The sequence below is a fragment of the Symphalangus syndactylus genome, chromosome 17 (assembly GCF_028878055.3).
Source record: "Symphalangus syndactylus isolate Jambi chromosome 17, NHGRI_mSymSyn1-v2.1_pri, whole genome shotgun sequence".
NCBI lineage: Eukaryota > Metazoa > Chordata > Mammalia > Primates > Hylobatidae > Symphalangus > Symphalangus syndactylus.
The window spans coordinates 57,120,182-57,142,013 of NC_072439.2; the positions used below are offsets into that span (position 1 = coordinate 57,120,182).

Sequence of the window (21,832 nt, forward strand, 5' to 3'; positions counted from 1 at the left end):
TATTTTTATCTTCCAAAATAATCAGAAACCCTCTGACAGTAATTGCATCAAATCATTAAGACTGAGCCCTATAGGATACAACATGATTGAAGCTCCTCTCATTTTATTAAGGTTTCTTGCAGGGAAAGTTACTGACTTATTTTGAACCTGCTTAATAGTAATACAGTTGGCTGGACATGGTGGCTCACGCCTGTAATCACGCCACCGCAGTCCAGCCTGGGCGACAGAGCAAGAATCCATCTCAAAAAAAAAAAAAAAATGTAATAAAGTCATTACTCTTTTTCCTTTTCTCTTTTTGTGGAGCACCAAGTTCAAGTCCTTGCTGTGTATGTTTAGACAGATAATTTCTGTTGCTTCTACTTGTTCACATAGCCCATAGTTACATCTCAGAGAATTACATTTTCAGATGCTCAAGATCCTCACTCCCAAAGTCTCGAAAGAGAAATATGTGTGCATACCCAAAATTGAAGGGACAGAGTTGAGACTTTTGCAGGGTTGTATTGTTGGGCACTTTAGAGAAATGATGATGCATTAAATTTTCAAGGCAGCAACTAATGTAAATAAATTCAATTAGCCAAATAGTAAACTTCTAGACACTTTTTTCCCCAATTCACATGCTCTCACTGGGCAAACTCATTTTACTTCTCAACATCTTCTATCATCATCATGTGAGCTGAATATTTGTATTTGACTCAGATCCATTTACTAAGATTCAAATCCAGATGTCTAGATGCTTATGAAACATCTCCATGCAGATGTCTTGCTGACCCTACAAACACAGCATTTGTCATTTAGGCAAAAATTAACATCTGCCCATTTTCTAACAACCTCCATTTTACTGCTACCAAGACAGAAACCAAGGACTCATTTTAATCATCCTAGACTGATCCCTTTCTGTTATTCCTGACATCTATAGTGATAGTTAATTCAAATCTCCATTTTTTTAAAAAAAAAGTCTGCATCCACCAGCTGCTATTTAAATATTACGTAGGAATGGGAAGAGAGGGGATCTCCAGCTCACCATTCCCATGGTCCCTTCTGTAATTCAAACATTTCTCATTGTTCATTGACTCATTTAAATTGTTATCCTACTTTTTATTACCAATCATCTTATATATCTTCACTTTAACCTCCACACTACTACCTTAGAGATTTTTTTGAAGACACAAATTGGCATGTTATTTCCTAATGAGAACACTTCAGTGTATCCCTGTTGCCTGTCTCATGATGTGTGACCATTTTGAAAAGAGAACCAAGGCTCTTCATATCTCACACTAGCTCTCGAGAGTTCCTTCACATTCACCCTACACCTCACCATTGTCCAAAGCTCCAGCCGTGGGAATTACTTCCAAATCTTTTCTCTGTCTTTCCTACGTCCTTGTCTCTTACCCTGGACCACTCTTTATGCCCTGGTTCATCTAACAGAAACCTACACATGGTTCGATTAAACTTTAAGTGTCACCTCCTTCCTCACAGCACCCCATTGCATATTTCTCTTCACCTTGGGCTGTACTACACTTTGCACATTTTGGTCAAAGTACCAGTACATTTTACTATATTTAGTTGGACTAGCCCCTCTTGAAAGCAAAAACCAGATATTTGTGTCACCAGAGCTTAAACACTAATGAACAGAATGTAGCTCTTTATAAATGTTTATGGGATGAATAAATGATAAAATTGCCAATTTGTAATGATGATAATAAAACTAACTCAGCTGCTAAAATAAAAATGGTCACATCTGGCTGGGCCCAGTGGCTCACGCCTATAATCCTAGCACTTTGGGAGGTCAAGGTGGGTGGATCACTTGAGGTCAGGAGTTTGAGACCAGCCTTGCCAACATGGTGAAACCCCGTCTCTACTGAAAATAGAAAAATTAGCCAGGCATGGTGCCATGCACCTGTAATGCCAGCTACTCAGGAGGCTGAGGCAAGAAAATCACTTGAACCCGGGAGGTGGAGGTTGCAGTGATCAAGATTGTGCCACTGCACTCCAGCCTGAGTGACAGAGAGACACTCTGTCTCAAAGAAAAAAAAAATGGTCACATCCAAACATTTCACTATCATGGCTGGTGAAGATACACAACATCATCTTTAACAAATTCAAGAAATTGAGGAAGTCAGGAAGTCTGCATGTGAGACACCCAAGTTAATAATTTAGCTAAAAGGGCCTCCCTCTGCTCTTATGAGTGGCTGGCACCTGCAAAGGACAGGGATTTACTTTTTTTTTTTTTTTAAGATGGAGTCTCACTCTGTCACCCAGGTTGGAGTGCAGTGACACCATCTCGGGTCACTGCAACCTCTACCTCCAAGGTTCAAGCGATTCTCCTGCCCCAGCCTCCCAAGTAGCTGGGATTACAGGCGTGCACCACCATGCCTGGCTAATTTGTGTAGTTTTAGTAGAGACGGGGTTTCACCGTGTTGGCCAGGCTGGTCTCGAACTCCTGACCTCAGGTGATCCACCCACCTCGGCCCCCTAAAGGGATTTAAATTTTAAAAGCTCTTAATTCATGTGGTTTCTGATGCCTAGTATGTGTTTCCAAAATCATCTCAAACATTATGTCTTTTAAGGATTTAGCGCCAGTTTGTAAAGAATTTTAAACGTGTCATAACATAGAAATAGTGCTTAATCGGGAATATAATACCCTTTGGTTACTTAGTAATATTTCTAAAATATTTACTTCTTTTTTTTATTATTATACTTTAGGTTTTAGGGTACATGTGCACAATGTGCAGGTTTGTTACATATGTATCCATGTGCCATGTTGTTTTGCTGCACCCATTAGCTCATCATTTAGCATTAGGTATATCTCCTAATGCTGTCCCTCCCCCCTCCCCCCACCCCACAACAGTCCCTGGAGTGTGATGTTCCCCTTCCTGTGTCCATGAGTTCTCATTGTTCAGTTCCCACCTATGAGTGAGAACATGCAGTGTTTGGTTTTTTGTCCTTGCGATAGTTTACTGAGAATGATGGTTTCCAGTTTCATCCATGTCCCTACAAAGGACATGAACTCATCCTTTTTTATGGCTGCATAGTATTCCATGGTGTATATGTGCCACATTTTCTTAATCCAGTCTATCGTTGTTGGACATTTGGGTTGGTTCCAACTCTTTGCTATTGTGAATAGTGCCACAATAAACATACGTGTGCATGTGTCTTTATAGCAGCATGATTTATAGTCCTTTGGGTATATACCCAGTAATGGGATGGCTGGGTCAAATGGTATTTCTAGTTCTAGATCCCTGAGGAATCGCCACACTGACTTCCACAATGGTTGAACTAGTTTACAGTCCCACCAACAGTGTAAAAGTGTTCCTATTTCTCCACATCCTCTCCAGCACCTGTTGTTTCCTGACTTTTTAATGATGGCCATTCTAACTGGTGTGAGATGGTATCTCACTGTGGTTTTGATTTGCATTTCTCTGATGGCCAGTGATGATGAGCATTTTTTCATGTGTTTTTTGGCTGCATAAATGTCTTCTTTTGAGACGTGTCTGTTCATGTCCTTTGCCCACTTTTTGATGGGGTTGTTTGTTTTTTTCTTGTAAATTTGTTTGAGTTCATTGTAGATTCTGGATATTAGCCCTTTGTCCGATGAGTAGGTTGCAAAAATTTTCTCCCATTCTGTAGGTTGCCTGTTCACTCTGATGGTAGTTTCTTTTGCTGTGCAGAAGCTCTTTAGTTTAATTAGATCCCATTTGTCAATTTTGGCTTTTGTTGCCATTGCTTTTGGTGTTTTACACATGAAGTCCTTGCCCACGCCTATGTCCTGAATGGTATTGCCTAGGTTTTCTTGTAGGATTTTAATGGTTTTAGGTCTAACATTTAAGTCTTTAATCCATCTTGAATTAATTTTTGTATAAAATGTAAGGAAGGGATCCAGTTTCAGCTTTCTACATACGGCTAGCCAGTTTTCCCAGCACCATTTATTAAATAGGGAATCCTTTCCTCATTTCTTGTTTTTCTCAGGTTTGTCAAAAATCAGATAGTTGTAGATATGCGGCATCATTTCTGAGGGCTCTGTTCTGTTCCATTGATCTATGTCTCTGTTGTGGTACCGGTACCATGCTGTTTTGATTACTGTAGCCTTGTAGTATAGTTTGAAGTCAGGTAGCATGATGCCTCCAGCTTTGTTCTTTTGGCTTAGGATTGACTTGGCGATGCGGGCTCTTTTTTGGTTCCATATGAACTTTAAAGTAGTTTTTTCCAATTCTGTGAAGAAAGTCATTGGTAGCTTGATGGGGATGCTCATGGGATGGAAGAATCAATATCGTGAAAATGGCCATACTGCCCAAGGTAATTTATAGATTCAATAAAATATTTACTTCTAGTAACATGAATTTTCATTTAGAGTTCGTAGAGCAAACATAAATCTCTAAAGAAAAAGATGTACAAGAACAAAAAAAAATGAGTCTCTTGTTTTTAGACTTGTTGTTATTTTGTTAGTTTCTCAGGACAGAACTTTCTGTGATATAATTGTGATGGGTGTTGCTAGTGTCTGTGAATCATAACTGTTGAGCCCTGGAGTTAACTTTTTATAAAGTACAAAGAGGAATCTCATTGATGTGTCTCTCTTGCTGTTCTGCATCAAAATGAAAGCATACTGACATTGACAGGAGCCAAGTCAATAAACATTTACTGAGCAGCTAGCTTGTGCAGAACACTGTGCTAAACAAAATAGATGATAAAGAGGAGAACAAGATGTTGCCCTTTACTTGGGAGGCTATGATCTTAAGGGGCAGATGATTAAAAATTAAATCTGATGAAAGGCAGGGTTTGGTTGGTGCTATTACCAGGAAACAGAGTGCTAGAACAGCACTTTTTTCAAACCACAAAGCTTTACTTATTAGTAGAACACAATTTTTCAAACCACAATTAAATCTTTACTTATTAGTAAAACATTCTCTGGAATCAATATGTCAGCATTTAAATTAATATTGAGGTGAACAGAGGATTCACGAAAAACAAAACAAAAATGATTGGCTCATTTCTGTCTGCCCCTTGGTTGCTTCGAGCATGGTGTTTTTTTTCCTAATCTGGTCCACTTGGATGGTGGCACACCTCTGCAATAAGTGGGACCCCTAAAGCTGGCAGCTCAACATCTGTGACTCCGTGGTGCGTATAGAAAGTTCCCGAAAGGCCAGCACCACCAAAAATGGCGGAGCAGTTGGCACCCTGGGAAGTGACGCTGTAGTTTTGCCACTGCAATGAGTGCCTAATAATCTTTTAGTGTTCCAGTTCTGCCATTCACTACCTGTGGCCTTTTAAAAGCCCTGCGGTTTCCTTATTTATAAAATGAGTAGGCTGTGCTAGACTGTAGAATGTGTCTAAGGTTCTTTATGGCACTAAAATTCTATGGACCTTACTGTGAAGTTTTCATAAGAGCCAGGAAGTTTTCCTCCTTGGCTTTTCCGCATCAAATGACCCAAGAGAAAAAAACACATTCTTGAGTGGCAGAGAAGTACCTCGTTTCTTTCTAAAATATCCCTTCTGATTTTTCCACTTCACTAGTGTTTCTAGAACCAATCTTCTTTCTAAGTTCTGTATAGTTCAACTTGAGTATCAAAGGAAAAATAATTATGCAGAACTTACATGGGCGAATATGATGGCCCAGCAGTGGTAAGTTGATAGCCTCTCGAGGGTGGGCAGCACTGGACACTTGAGACGAAGGACTATCCATAAATGTAGACGGAGATGATTTGTAAAAAGGATTATTTGACTCAGCAAGTATTGCCAGAAAGAAGAGATACACTAAGCTTGAACAAATCACTTTAATTTCCCAAGGCAGTATCTGCCATGGCATCCTCATGTTCTGCACATGTTGTAACAGATGAAAATTTTAGATTTTTATGTTTTATGCTTCCATTAAGCCAACAGAGTCTTTGCAGATTTTCATTGTGTTTTGGGGTTGTAAGCAAAATATGTTTTATTGGCAAAAAGATTTCTGCTTTTTAGTCAGCATTTGATGAGGGATTCTGTTTAGTTTTGTTTTGTTTTGTTTTTTGTTTTGTTTTGTTTTCCAGAGGGGGAAGGGGAATTAGAAAAGGAAGCTGAATAATTTAAAGGTTGAAATTTTAGGTAGTTCTTTTTTAAAAACAAAACAAAAATATCATCTTCAAACAACACAATTAAAAGGTCCTAAACTTCCATTTAAACTGGAAGAACTTTGCAAAAGAATTCTGATACATTTATTTCAGTGTCATCTCTTGAAAGGACAACATTCAACGGTGCCCAGTTTCTGATAGCCACCACTCTCTACAACGTGCATAGCAATGGTGCCCTCTGCCCTCCTAGAGTCACAGGATGAAATGGGTCAGCACTCCAGGAGCTTGGAGGACCCAATGATATACCAAGGCCCAAATAGCTGAGTGCCTACTATGCTCCCACCACTGGTCTTAGCCTTAGGATTCAATTAAGAACAAAAGATGGAATATTCCTGCCTTCATGGAATTACCTTCTAATGAGCCAAGTAGACAATAGTCTTATGTCAAGTTATGTAAGTACTGAGGGTTGTATAGTATGGAATAGGTTTCAGTTCTTTCCTGGAAGTTCTCAGAATTACTTTAAATCAGGAGAAAAGTCACCAAAGAAAATTCTGACAGAAATGATCCACCCACCCAAGTGTCTCCAAAATTAGGAATCTCTCCGAAATAAAGCATACCAAGTGTGTATGCACATATATGTGCATGTACACATATATAAGATTAGCAAAGACTAAAAAGATTGTGCCTTGTTGCCAAACAGAACTACACACAAACAACTGGTAACGTCTAGGAAAGCAGTAGTAATTTTCCATTACCTTTTGTTGAAAGAGAAGCGGCTTCTCCCAGTTTAGTGTCAGAATGAGAGTCCTAGCCTCAGACAGGTTCAGGTAAGACACCCAGAGTACTTCAGTTATGTTAACAACCGTACGCAGCAATAGAAGTTCTTTGGTCCTACTGTGCTTTTGCCTTTGGGTAAAAAGTTACACCTATGGACCATTGGGAAGAGCCTGTGCTGTGGAGATAGGGGGTCAGGGGAGTAAACCTGAGTCAGAATTCCTGCTTTGCCTCCTAACCTCTGAACCTAGATTTTTTTCTTTATAATCTTGTGATAATAACTTCACTTTTGTCCTGCATGGTTGTGTTGTACGTTGTATAATGCACCTAGAACATAACTTAGGTGCTCATTAAATAGTTACCAGTGTGACATAGTAGTAAGAAATGGTCATCTTCATTTTTAAAGAGGATGGCAAGAAAATGGCATTAATCCCTGTAATGAAATTTTGTGTATGGTGCAGATCAACAGCTTAGAATAGGAGAATTGATTGGAAGGTGAGCAGGTTCCTATTCTTCTTAGTTTAAATATAATTTTCCCAGTTATATAACATAGTTTGTAGGTGTATTAGGAAAGAGTTTAATAACCATATTGTGCCTCAGTTTCTGTACCTGCAAATATATGGATGGTTTGAAAGATGAATAAAAGTATATGGAAAACTTCGAAGTCTTGATGAGAGAATATTGATAAATGTAAAGGATTAGAGTGATTATTGTGATTACAAGATAAGAATTCTTTCCACCCAGGGGAGAGGAAGACACAGAAAAACTATCGTATTGCACTGCTGATTTCAAAGGAGTTGCTTTGAGACTACTAAATGCTGAGAAATTGAACACTGGAAGTAAAGGCTCACTAACAATTTTGTTGTTTTCAGTTTTTAAGTTACACAAGAGTGGGTGAAAAAAATTTATTCTAGGTGCTTTTGCAATCTAGTGGGCTTATTATAACCAAAAGGTTATAGGATCAGTCTGTTGTCTTCTGCTTTTCTTCCCAAGTATAAAAATTATTTCTGCACACTTTCATCAGCACTAAGCTTCTTCAGGGCAATAAGAGATAGAAGAGAAACACCTGGTTCCTCTGTCAAGTATATTTCAGTTCTATTCCCCACCCACATTGTTAGCTCAGCTTTGAGGGCCATACTGCTTCTAGTGGCCCCTCTTTGTTTTACTGCCAAATGCCCCCAAACAAGAATAAGCTTACCTGACAAAATTACATCTCATAAATTAAAAATAAGGTTTCTTCCTTCCTGCTTCCCCACTCTTCACTTTATACCACATACATCCCCACATTTGTATGCATACAGACCACCAGAGGAAGGATGAGAAATGGAAGAACAGTGGTTCATCTCTCAAGTCTGATACTGCTCTGTGGAGGCTGTTAGTGTTTGGCCTCCACACTTTAAAGGTATCTTCAGGTAACCTACACTATCTATTATTTTAGGGCAAGAATCACCACCGTTTCACTTTCTCTTTGTGAATTTTCTCTTCTCTGTGCTGCCAGTCAGGGTCAAATTTGGACTGCATTCAAACCAAAAGAACTTACAGTTTTTGTTACATCACTGTTTAGTTGGCCCTGTTAATTTAGCTTTTATATTAACACTGAGAGATATTTCGTGATTGATCACAAGTATTAGACATTCAGTCTATAGCTGTTATCATCACCTTATTTAAAATGTAATGATCTAATCACAGTACTGCCAATTCTGATTATTACCAGGGACAAAATGTCCTGTGCTTTTGGTAATTCCCCAGACTGGTTTGAGGGCACATCAAGAAAGATCTCAAAGAAGAAAAGGAAAATACTACACACTAGTGCTGCATAAACCCAACCACCATAATTCTAATTTTATTTGAATGTTCGGTGGTCATAAATAGCTACTTATTTTCTTTAAGGTATAATTCACAGTGGACATTTTAATATGCAAGACTCTCCCTGCTGGAAATTTGCAAACATAAATCAAAATGCAATCTTAAAGCCCTCAATGTAATGTAACAGAAGAGCAGAAAAGCACTAAAACAAAAGGTATGACATTTATTTTTACAAAAGCAATAGACACAAGATGGATAATATATAAACTTCATTTGTGCCCTACTTTTGTGATCTATTGTTATCTGAAACATTAATTTCATATATCCTGTTCCTCTCCTCTGTAATAACAATTTGAAAACAACTTGGATTGGCACCTTTTCCATTTCAATATTAGGATTTTTGACTAGTCTAGAGCCAAAAAATATGCAACTGTTATTTGTAATTACCTGTAAAAGCCCATGTAAAATTCACTGTCACTAAACCAGAAGTTCGCAATTGAGAAACTGAACCCTAAAACCACTGGGACCTAGATACCTGTTAAGTTAACTTTTATAGCAATTAAAATTTTAATAACTATAAGCTGTTTACGTAAAAAATTTGCTGCCATGTTTGCTATGAAAATGTCGAGGACACATCAGAGTTACCTCTTTCAAATCATGCAAGGAACAATGTTTCCCACTAGGAGTAGTAAGAGCACATTTTCCATTTTGACCTTCTTGCCAGACAGCTTGGAATCATATCTGAGCCTGAATTATAGTAACTGTCTGAATATATATAAACATAGTCATAACATATTTCCTAATCATGATTTTTGTTTATTTTCTTGTATAATACTTCGTAGTCACATAAACGCAATCTATTTGTTCTACATAGTTTCTGATCTCTCAGTTTTAGTCTAATATCCCTGGGTTTACACATACATGTTTTTCTTGTGAGTCACCACAAACTACGTGGGAAGCAAATAGAGTTTAATTAAAATAAATAAAATTATATTGTTGTAATCATCAACCTGCAAGAAATATTAAAATACTGATGACTCGGCTGTGACGAAATTAAGGAGGACTGATATTATCAGTCCCCCCCATCCTGTTTAAAAATGTTTTCTCGATTTAAAACAACAGCAGTAACAAATTAAGGAAGAAACACATTGATCTTTCTTCTCCATCTCCAAGCTTATTTTCTTCCTAAAGAAAAATTCACAGAAATGTTAACTAAATTTTTTTAAGTCCCAAATCCTTTATATAAAAAGTCTTAATAAGTTGTTGTAGACAAAACCCATTCTTAGAATTTATCAGTCAGTTGTTATATATTGCCCTGTGCTAGTTATTTTTAAGAGATCAAAATAAAATTCACTTCTGATAGCCCAAAATAGTTACTGACATTGTAACTAAAGTGACGTTGTAACTAAAGCCTACTTCGTACAGCTCACCTGGCAGAGCAGGGTCTAGAAACAGTTCTGATGTAACCTAATTGTGCTAATTACTGTACACCCCTTCTGTGAGTAGGATAATTGTCGTACTAACAGTTGCCATGAAAGTAGAACAACTGCAGTGAAGCCATTAGATAATGATCTATGACTACCTTAAATGCATGCATGTGTGCTGACATTTAAGAGGTTATCCGAAGTCAAGCAGTATCCATTTTTCCAATGAGCAAGTAACGATATATGTAATAGTCTACTAAGATGAGAACTTTAGTCCTGTTGCACAAAATTTCTTAACACATGATTATTAATATGCAGTCTTCATAACATCTGAGCAGAGAGACATGGGAACTTTGGCTCTTATCCTCATCCCTCAAATTATCATCTGGGAGCTATTTTTTTTCCATTTTCTCATTCAGCCTATAGTTATTTATGCATTTTTCTCATCTCCTCAACTAAACTAGAGTCTTCTGAAGTCAGGAACTGTATTTTATAAAATCTTTAGGTTTTATACAGAGCCTTAGACATGGTATAGACAGACAGACAGACAAATCTACTTAAGATAGATAGACAGACCGACAAATCTACTTAAGAATGACCTGGGTTTCATTTTAAAGTCATACAAAAATATATCTTTGTTCAATTAGCTGGAATGTTGTATTTTTTGAAAACACTTTTAAATGGCAATAATCTGTGACATGTTACTCTAAGACAACTACTTGAGATATCTTAGTTCCCAAAAAGTTTCTTTGTAAACCACGAATTAACTATTTTTAATATACTTGCATCTGAAGTTTTAATGACCCACACTTCAGTATTCTGTCAACTGCTCCAGAATGGTTGTCATAGTTACCTAGTATCAGGAACATAAAGCTAAATAAATTTCAATACGATCTTAACCCATTGCAGTTTCTGAAGTGATACATTTTAATAGGTTTCACAACATCAGAGGCCTCCATAAAAATCCATGGAAATAAAATAAAAGATTACAGACTTGAATATATGCTGATGTTTTTCAAGAAATAGAAATGCTTTCAAATGAGCTCTCACCTAGTGAACTAATTTTAATTTGTTGATCATGTTTCAAACAGAAAGTTAAGATTCATCTAGGAATAGTAATAATGCTTTAATTGTGTGAGTGGGTTGAATCAGATAATGCAGTATTATTTGTAATGAGTTCTTATGTTTTCTACAGGTGGATAAGTGGAGCAGCTGTAGTCAATGCATTTTACTCTTCAGGAAGAAATCAGATAGGTAAGGTGTATTCTTAAATAATTATTTAATATTTCTCTGTTGTTCCCAACCTGTAGCACATTGTATGACCAATTACAATACCTATAAACAAGCACAGCTGAGGCTGACTTATTGATCTATTGAATATATTTCTTGAAAGTACATGCGGCCGGGCGCGGTGGCTCACGCTTGTAATCCCAGCACTTTGGGAGGCCGAGGCGGGCGGATCACGAGGTCAGGAGATCGAGACCACGGTGAAACCCCGTCTCTACTAAAAATACAAAAAAAAAATTAGCTGGGCGTGGTGGTGGGCGCCTGTAGTCCCAGCTACTCGGAGAGGCTGAGGCAGGAGAATGGCGTGAACCCGGGAGGCGGAGCTTGCAGTGAGCCGAGATTGCGTCACTGCCCTCCAGCCTGGGCGACAGAGCGAGACTCTGCCTCAAAAAAAAAAAAAAAAAAAAAAGAAAGTAAATGCATCCATGTACCTTCTTTCACTATAATGGGAAAATTCAGATTAGTACAAATCATGTTAAGTAGTTTTGTTTCTTTTACAATATTCTTATCTATATCTAAAATGGTTTATCTTATTTCTAAATATTTTTATTTTATTTCTAAGTACCTTTTTTAAAGTCCCTTGAATATATCTATATAAAGTCATATTGACTTTAAGACTCATTAAGCATTAGCTTCTTCAATAAGGTTTCAAGAGCAAACTTTTCACAGATCCAGTCCTCCTGGCAATTCTGTATGCTGGCTCTGTGAGAGATGATCCTATTATATGTCATCTTCATTCAGGAAGGCTCCAACGGTTTTAGAAAGTTGGAATCTCAATTATATTAGATTGAATCATATGAAATTGTATTTACCTAGCCACAATTGATCAAAAAAGAAAAAAATTTCGTAAGTTCACTTATAGTATTATTACAGACATATACATAGATTAACACATGAATAAATTATCATATATGATGAATAACTGAATGACATAATATGACAAAAATATTTTCCTCTTCTTGGGAAGGCCTGGACATCTCTGAACATACATTGGCTCACATATGTCACTTATCACATACATTGGCTCATTTTTTTCCAAGGGGTTTTTAGCATTAGAAAGGTACTCAACTGACTCAATACTGCCAGAAATATTCTAAACAAATAGTAGAGCAAGCTTCTGTAGGTGCACTCAGTTCTCCAGGTGCACTCAGTTCATGCCCTTCATTTCTAAACGTGGTCTAGAATTAAGAGAGAAGGTAATCTCAGCATTATTCTAAACCATTCTTCTTATATCTCAGAGTCTGTTGTAAGCCTCATTTTTATTGAATTCTATTACCAATTAGATTAGAAATTATAAAAAATCTTACAAGATATTTATCATTGGCTAAAAAAAACTAACCTTAAAATAAATTGTATATTTTTATGTTAAAGTTTGATTATACCTTCCCCCGTTGCTTTGAAGTCTAAAAAGAGTTAGGTTAAGAAGTTACCTACATTTTCTTCTAGTATTTTTATGATTTCTATTTTTGGAGTAAAACCTGAATCTATCTGGAATTTACCTTGGTACATGACCTGAAACTGCATTATATAAAGTAACCAGAAAAGATTGTTTTGTATAACATATAAATAATAAGTCAGATATGTTTACTCGGCTTAAAATTACTTAGCTCAAAGTCTAAGCTTATGTTTTCTGGCTAGGGAAATGATTGCCCAAACCCATACCAGAACGTGCTTAATAATCAACTCCTCAGAATCTTTGCAGTCAGTCCTTTATAACATATTATTTGAAACCATTCAGTCCTTGTTTTAAAATGCCTTTATCTCTAGAGAGTCTTCACTTTGAAGCCCTCTTTTTAATATTCAGTAGTTCTGTCAGTGTCTAGTTCATTTGGTACTGAGACAAACGTAATAATTAACTTTCAATGGAATCCCAAGTCAAAGCAAGGCAACTTAGACCCCTTAGTGCTGCATTAGAGCAAACTAAGGGATGCAGCTTCATTTCAGTCCAGCCCAGGGAGGACCCTGGATCCTATCGGACCTGGTGCTGGTGCATCCTCGGTAGGACCACTCTGGCATGTTCAGTCCTTCAGCCCTTCTCTAGAGTAGGCTCAGGCATTTATGCCAAGACAGGACCTTGTTTGATTCTGAATTACCCCAAGTCCCTGGAGGTGGCTCAAAATTGGCCCACTTCAGGGATTCCCCGATCAGAGAAGAGCTGAAGATATTTTCATTTTGAGTGTAATGTCCTGAAACCAAAGAAGCACACAGAAAAAGGAAAAAGAAGGTAAAAGTGGCCCAATAGTGGTCTATTTCACAAAATAGACAATAATCCTCTGGTAAATCAAGAATTAGCTATAATAACAATTCTGAATATATCAAAAAGACCTTTTCCAAGATCCTTAAAATAAGGATCCAATGGAAATATAAAATAAGAAAACTTGTTAACCTCTTTTCATATGCTTGTCTGCTTCTTGAACAGCAGAAGCAGAAGAAGGGAAATCCTTGAAATGTACACTTTTTTCTTTCACAATTTAAATCTTCAAAGTGGGGATTGTCTTAACTAAAAATAGTTGAAGAGTCAAATCTCCATCTTTTTTCTTGATAGGAATGTTTATGTGGGCTGGGTGCGGTGGCTCATGTCTGTAATCTCAGCACTTTGGGAGGCTAAGGTGGGTGGATCACCTGAGGTCAAGAGTTCGAGACCAGCCTGGCCAACATGGTGAAACCCCATCTCTACTAAAAATACAAGAATTAGCCTAGTGTGGTGGTGGGTGCCTGTAATCCCAGCTACTCGGAAGGCTGAGGCACGAGAATCACTTGAACTGAGGAGGCAGAGATTGCAATGAGCTGAGATCATGCCACTGTGCTCCAGTGCTCCACCCAGGCTGGAGCCTGGGTGACAAAGCAAAACTCTGTCTCAAAAAAAAAAAAAGAAAAGAAAAGAAAAAGAAATGTGTATATGTATATAAATACACACATACCTACCTATATACATGTCTTCTGCAACACTGTCTTAATGGATTTGGGATAATGTCCATTATAAAATTAGGGTTGGTATAGAGTAGCATGTGCCACGTAAGTGAGCCCCTCCCTCCACACACACATAGACATACGAATACTCCAAATTAGACTGCATACACTTTCTCATGGGATTGGTCATTTTATGTTGTTATGTTAAAAAAGAACTTGTTTTGTTATATAGAGACTTACCCATATCAATAATTTCTACTTAATTCAGTTTTCACCATTTTGTTAGAACTTACACATGTAGGCTACATTCCAATTTGTATGCATTCCTACTCTTCATATCAACAAAAAAGTCAATTTCCAAGAAAGAAGGCAAACTAAAAGTGCTTAATCCACTGTTCCTCTTCCTTGCATGTTTACTTCATGGAGTTCTAGAAGGCCTCCGTGCCATGACATTAGGAAAGCTGCGCTTCAATGTTTTGTCATATGGTTCTCTGTAAGTTCTAGGTGCTGTTCAGTCATCTTATTAAACCTTAAAATCTCAATCAAGGAAATGTTTTAGTGTATTCTCCTTTTTCATTAAAATTGCAGGAAGGATCTTTTAAATCAATTTTTTTTAATTTCTCGAATGTGTAAGTTCTTTAGTGTGTTCAGTCTGTGTCGAATATAAATACCTTGAGATAGTTAAATTTTCTAAATTGCCTTATTTATTCTTAGGAGTTTTATTTTCAGACTTGAAAATTAAGACTGTTTCCAAACATATTGTTACTCTATTTAATATGAAAAGAATGTTTAGACTATGCATGATGGCTCATGCCTGTAATCCCAGTAGTTTGGAAAGCTGAGGTGGGTTGATTACTTGAGCTCAAGAGTTGATACCAGCCTGGGCAACATGGTAAAACCCCATCTCTACCAAAAACTACAAAAAATTAACTGGGCATGGTGGTGCATTCCTGTGGTCTCAGCTACTTGAGAGGCTGAGGTGGGAGGATTTCTTCAGCCTGAAAGGTGGAGGTTGCAGTAAGCCAAGGTCACACCACTGCACTTCAGCCTGGGTGACAGAGTAAGACCCTGTCCCAAAAAAAAAAAAAAAAAATGTTTAATTATTTTCCACCAAAAAAATTACTTAATTGCTGCCTTAGGCTTCATATGAAATATTCTAAAATTGAATTGCTAGCAGCCTTCAAAAAATAAACCACAGAAGTTGTGCTGGGGAGGCAAAAAAAGGGGGAAGAGGAGTCACAGTCTTTTGCTTCATGGCCCAATGACTTATTTAATTAACTAACTTGTTGACAATCATGAACATAAAAAATGCACAACTAAGCAGTTGGTTATAAACAACAGTTGTGACGCCTACTAGGTAACAGCAATAAGGCTAATGGAGAAAATCCTCCTTACAGAGATTTAGCTGACAAAGTAAAAGGGGAGGTCATAATTAGCAAAGTTGAACTTGAAGACTAATATTTAATAAGAACCATAAAAGTCTTATCACTTGCCTGAAGAATGGCATATCAGGGTATGATTAAAGCAGCAGGATCTTTGTAGTTAATATTTAGTCTTGATAGCACATTTCATAACAGCATTTTATATAATGGGTGGATTTTAATCAAAGTACATAGTGTGGGAGATAGTATTCACTTTAAGTTAATAAAGTACTGCACATAATTTTTATACTTTAAGCTAAAAATAAGTTCATGGCTCCGTTTAGCTCAGACTGCTACACGTGAGGTATAACTTTCATCAAAATTCTCTAAGGACAAAAGTACTTTTTTGTTGTTGTGTCATTTGAATGTTAGGGCAACTTTCCAAATTTTTGTAGAGGTCTGGAGAGCAATTAAATTGCTCAGATACTTTTTGAAGTCTTCTCTGTAAATATCTAATATTTATCCCTGAAGCCCATGGGAGGTTACATTGTGTTCAGCCCACCTGAAAGACAAAGAAATAACATGTGCTACTCTGTGTTAACTAGATCTTAAATTTCTTAAGGTCAGGGCCCTGCTTTTATATTCTTAATGTCCTGCATAGCAATGACCCAGGGCTTTACGCTTAATAGGTGTTGATACTGAAGGTTTTTTTTTTTTAATTACAGAAAGTAATGTTTCAGTTATTCAGTGGATGCTAGAGTCTTAAGCCATTAAAGATAGAATTACTAAACTATGAACATATAATTAATTTAATTTTAATTTCTTTCTAAGGCCAAAGATTAGTTACATCTAAATAACATGACCCAAAATTTTATTAAACAGGGGAAATATATTCCAAGGGAAGATATTCTCCATCTTTTATTAGTATTTAAGACACATTATTAGTATATTTCAGAAATAGTGAAGTATATTTCATGAGAGTATATATTATAAGAGAATACTGGAATGGGGCAGGGAAGGGGAGGGTATGATGGAGGTGGAAAGGTGGGAGAGGACCCTGGAGCCATAGGCCAGAAAGATGTCTTTAGCTAGAGAGCAATGGTAAGCCTCGCAAAGATTTTTAGCAGGAGAATGATGATGCCCAGAGTTGTCTTTAATCTGCCTACAGGATAGATTCAGAGAGTAGATTAGATTTAGAATAGATTGTAGTTGGGTGAGACAGAAAGTGGGAGACCGATTAGGAAATTAAGTCATTCCTGAGACAAAGAATGAGAGTATGTGTGAACAGTAATACTGACAGGAGGAGATAAAGATGCTCCTGAAAGCCACCTCACCCAGCCTCTGCCTAAGCAGACTTGTAAAAGACTGTAAAAGAAAGGAGGCATCTAAGATAAGTAGAAACATTTACTTTTGCTGATAGAGACCCTTCAAGTGCCGTTAGCAGAAATAATACAAAGAGCGAGGGCCTAGAGGGGAAAATGAATTTGATGTTTGACGCATTAAATATAACACGTTTGTGAGACATCTGAATGGAGAAAGTTAGCAAGTTAATGCAGATGTCAGAGTAGACATACTGAAAACTACAATTCATTTATTTATTCACTAAACTCTGTAGGACACATTAGTAAGTTAGGGTGATCATTCATTTATTTATCATTGATTATTCATTGATTCAGCACATTTCCTGAGCCCTGATTATGTTCCAGGTACTATTCTAATTTTAGGTATTGTTAAATTTTAGGCATTTAGATAATGAACTAGAAAAATGTATGAAATTAAAAAATAAACAAATGTATGTACAGACACACAAATCTCTGCTCTCAAAGGGCTAATATTTGAGGAGCTGGGGTAGGATTAGGGCAGACAGGAAAAGGAAGGACTGTGATCATAAAGAAATAAATAGAATATGAGGTAGTCATAAATGCCTTGATGAAAATAAGGTAAGGTTATGTGATTGAGGTATACCTTCAATTGAGTGGCAATATTTATTTAAGATATTATTGTAGATGGATACAATTTCTGCAATAACATTAAAAATAATATTGGTGTTATTGAGTAACTATTTCTTCCAAATATTTATAAGGCGGAAAGGACCTTTTGAATGCAGGTTATAACTTCCCTTCATTCCAAACTCCTTACAGCACAAAACAATCTTAAAAGAGATTGTAAAGTGAATCATGATGATAAATCATAGATTATGGCGCCACTCCAGGGTGAACTCTGTTGTCATCCATAATAAAATGCCTGCATTGGTTTCTATTACAGAAGGTTTTTGTATATAACTAAGTGAAACTGACATAGTGAACAGCAGCTTAGCAAGCACAAAGCCAACCCCAAGCCTGCCATCACTGAATAATGCCATGGTGGCATGCGCCTGTAGTCCCGGCTACTCAGGAGGCTGAGGAGGGAGGACTGTCTCTAAGAAAATAAAAATTTTTTAAAAATTATGCCACAAATAATCTCTAACTATCTTCTCTCCTTGTAGTCTTCCCAGCCGGCATTCTGCAGCCCCCCTTCTTTAGTGCCCAGCAGTCCAACTCATTGAACTATGGGGGCATCGGCATGGTCATAGGACACGAAATCACCCATGGCTTCGATGACAATGGTAAAGTGCAGTTGACATTTTCCTTTGGCTGAGGTACATGCTTATAAATTTGATTAAGAGTTATTATAATTTATTACTACAAAGCTACATTTATTCAAACATGTATCATTTCTCTAATTTTCACCACACTTTCAATTTTCCCTTTAAATTATTGCTTTAAGAGATGAAACAATTCTCACAGTGAGGTAAGCAATGTGTGCTTTACACTCTGGCAGAATGAAGTAAATATTCCTATTAGGAAAATACTATGGTGTTTGTCAGCAGCAGTGATAATGCTCGGTCTTAGTTTCCTGATTGTATATGATGTATCTTGTCATACTCTTAAAGGACAGAAGGACAGGCTGCATGTCTGTGTCTTAAAATCAGATATAAAATCAGAAAATATTGTGTCTCCAAGTGCTCATAAGACTCTTAGGCTGCTTTGGGTCAGAGACTTTTTTTTTTCGTCTTGTACCTACTACCTAGTTCAAGTCTTTGCAAACAGTCAGGCACTTAAATGCCACCCTAAATGGCAAAATTAATTTAGAGTTTCAATCAAAGCTGAATTCCTGAGAGGAATAAAGGTGTGAAATATCTAAAGAGGTGATAGTTAAATCTATGACAAATTTCGTTCACAAATGGAAAGAAAGTAGAAAGAGAACAACAGAGAGAAAATTCTTAATCCCCACTTTGGAGAACCAGAGAAAGAAAAAGAGACAGAAATGTTAGAATTCTTAAAAAGACTTACTAAGTGTCTATTAACACAAACTATGCAACAGTCTTTACAGGTAGGTTCTAACACTGTTTCTGTTTTCCAAGTGGAAAAAAATAAAAACGCATGAAAGATTTACCCAAAGATACAAAGATAGGAACTGGTAAAACTAGGAGGTGAGTTCAGGTAGGTTGGCTACATAGCCCTTTTCTTAATCGCTACATCATAGACAAATATGAAAAAGATGGTAATATTGTGTCAAAACACATGATACATATAAATGCAATTGGAGCTCAAAAGGGAGAAAGATCGATGTAGTTTGTGGTTGGCAGGGAAGCTATAGGAGAAAAAGACTTTTTTTGTGTGCTTGAAGTAGAGGGAAACTATGAGCCCACAGTGTCCTATGAAGGGTCCAGGAATATAAAAATGCCAGAATAAAAATGTTGACCATTTTAAAAATCTCAAAATATCAAACTAAACAGACTTGGGTCAAGTAAAAACCATTCAATAGAACAAGGCATAACTTCAAGAATATTTTGTCTGGCGGCCTCTTCTGAGATATCAAGAGCCAAATGGGTGAAATGTCTGGGTCAATCCTGAGACGCATTAGCAAAGAAAGCTCTGGCAGTCCAGGCTTTGCCAACTCTGTGATGAGGAGGGATGACAGTTTCTCTCATCGTCTGCCTAATTTAATGTTCTGTCACACAGCAGTATTTCAGTCCTTGCACTTTGAATTAAAGATATCTTATAATTCTTGTTGCAATGAGTTCCCCTTTTACTTAAATAAATATATTATAGGCAGAAACTTTAACAAAGATGGAGACCTCGTTGACTGGTGGACTCAACAGTCTGCAAGTAACTTTAAGGAGCAATCCCAGTGCATGGTGTATCAGTATGGAAACTTTTCCTGGGACCTGGCAGGTGGACAGCACGTATGTCATTAGCATTCTCATGAAAAGTTTTAGACATGTTCAATCTTAAGTGTATTATTGGTGTTGTTTTTTTTTTTTTAACAATCCTAATAAAGTGTCTTTTTTAACAGCTCAATGGAATTAATACACTGGGAGAAAACATTGCTGATAATGGAGGTCTTGGTCAAGCATACAGAGTAAGTAAAAGGATTTTCTTTCCATTTTAGTGATTTAGAGTGTTTCTCATATTTAATAATTCACTTAAAACCTTTTGCAAAAAAAGAAACTCATATAAGCAGTAAATGATGAATAGAAAATGGAAAAAAATATAAGGAGAAAGAGTTGTGAATATGCTAACCATAAGGGTCAATACATTGATGTGACAGAGCTGAACACTAAGTTTGCAAAGAGCCAAGAAGAAGAGAAAACATGGAATATTATATCAGCTGAAATGAGGAGAGAGCAAGTTCACAAAGGAGGCAACATTTTTCTAAGAAATAATCTCTGGAATAAATTTTTTTAGAAGAAATGTCCCATAAGAAGGATTATTTCAGGGTCATTGACCAATATAGGAAATAGGACCTTCAGTTTTGTAGCAGGTGAAGTAGCATTTGGGAACAAAAATCAATGTAAACCACAGGCATATTAAACCATAGTTCATATATGATACAGTAAGGGACTGACGTGGTATGGTTCCAGCACATGGCCTTATAGTCAACCACACTATTACACACAGAGGACTATTAACAGTGGAGCATCCCTTAGAATCCCATTTAGACTTCCATTCATTCTTGCATTCAATACATATTCATTGAGGCTTAATAGGTTTGGCACTATTCAAAGAGCTGGAGATAAAGCAACGAATGCTTTATGAAAGGTCATTATTTGAGGATCTGAGCAAGGGTTAAAAAATAGTCTGGTGGATGCCATGTGCATAAGAAAAGGCAGGGAATTTCATAAAAGGGTGGAGGAATGATGGTCTAGGAAGCAACAAAGAGGAATGGGGATGATTTTGAGTGTTTTTCTCAACTATGAAGTAGCCCATATGTAGGAGAACGAGCAGCATCTACTTGAAATGTCACAAGGAACAAGTTGTTCCTAGGCTAGAACTAGGCTTCTCTAAGACAAGGATGGATGGAATGATCAGTGGAGTGAATGAGGATGTAGAATCATTTGTTCATTATAGAAATGTTTGGATTAGAGTGGAGGAGGATAACATCAATGGTTGGGTCAGGGAAGAGGAAGCACCAGAGAAGTGGAGGAAGAGGTGACTGATGGGGCCTGCAATTTGGCAGTGACCAAAGATGATCAGAGTGTGAAGCTTGGCAGATTAAGTCAGCTACAAGGTTTCCAAAAGAATGAGTCCAACCAGTTCCAGGGGCATAGTAGATTGCTGCTGCTTTGAATGTTTAGTAATTTTTTTACTCGATGCCAGACATTGTACCTTTTACCTCTTTTTTTTTTTTTTTTTTTTTTTGAGATGGTGTCTCATTCTGTCGCCCAGGCTGGAATGCAGTGGCATGATCTCAGCTCACTGCAACCTCTACCTCCTGGGTTCAAGCGATTCTCCTGCCTCAGCCTCCCAAGAATTGGGATTACAGGCATGTGCCACCACGCCTGGCTAATTTTTGTATTTGTAGTAGAGATGGGATTTCGCCATGTTGGCCAGCTGGTCTCAAACTCCTGACATCAAGCAATCCACCTGCCTTGGCCTCCTAAAGTGCTGGGAATGCAGGTGTGAGCCACTGTGCCTGGCCGCATTTTACCTCTTTGGGTGCTGGATGTTCTTTTGTTCCTATAAATATTCTTGAGCTTTATTCTAGGATACAGTTAAATTCCTTGAAAATGGTTTAATCCTTTTGGGTGTTCCTTTTGTAACTTTTATTGGTTGGGATGGGGACAGTGTTCAGTCTAGGGACATTATTCTCAACTGCCAAGATAAGAATCTACTCTGTGAATCTTGGGGGTTTCCATTCTTGTCCTGTGTAAGTACCATAAATTGTTATCTCTAATCCTTTTGGG

At 37.2% G+C, this 21,832-nt stretch overlaps 1 protein-coding gene across 3 annotated transcripts in view; it reads left to right on the forward strand.

Moving 5' to 3' along the window:
* The window catches only part of MME (membrane metalloendopeptidase), a 94,927-nt gene that overhangs the window by 62,120 nt on the left and 10,975 nt on the right, over positions 1-21,832 (forward strand). For all 3 annotated transcript variants that reach the window (XM_063620285.1, XM_063620286.1, XM_063620284.1), the window contains exons 17-20: positions 11,241-11,299; positions 18,089-18,208; positions 19,698-19,831; positions 19,942-20,007. In XM_063620285.1, coding sequence (XP_063476355.1) covers positions 11,241-11,299; positions 18,089-18,208; positions 19,698-19,831; positions 19,942-20,007 — 379 coding nt within the window. The remainder of the gene's footprint in view (positions 1-11,240; positions 11,300-18,088; positions 18,209-19,697; positions 19,832-19,941; positions 20,008-21,832) is intronic.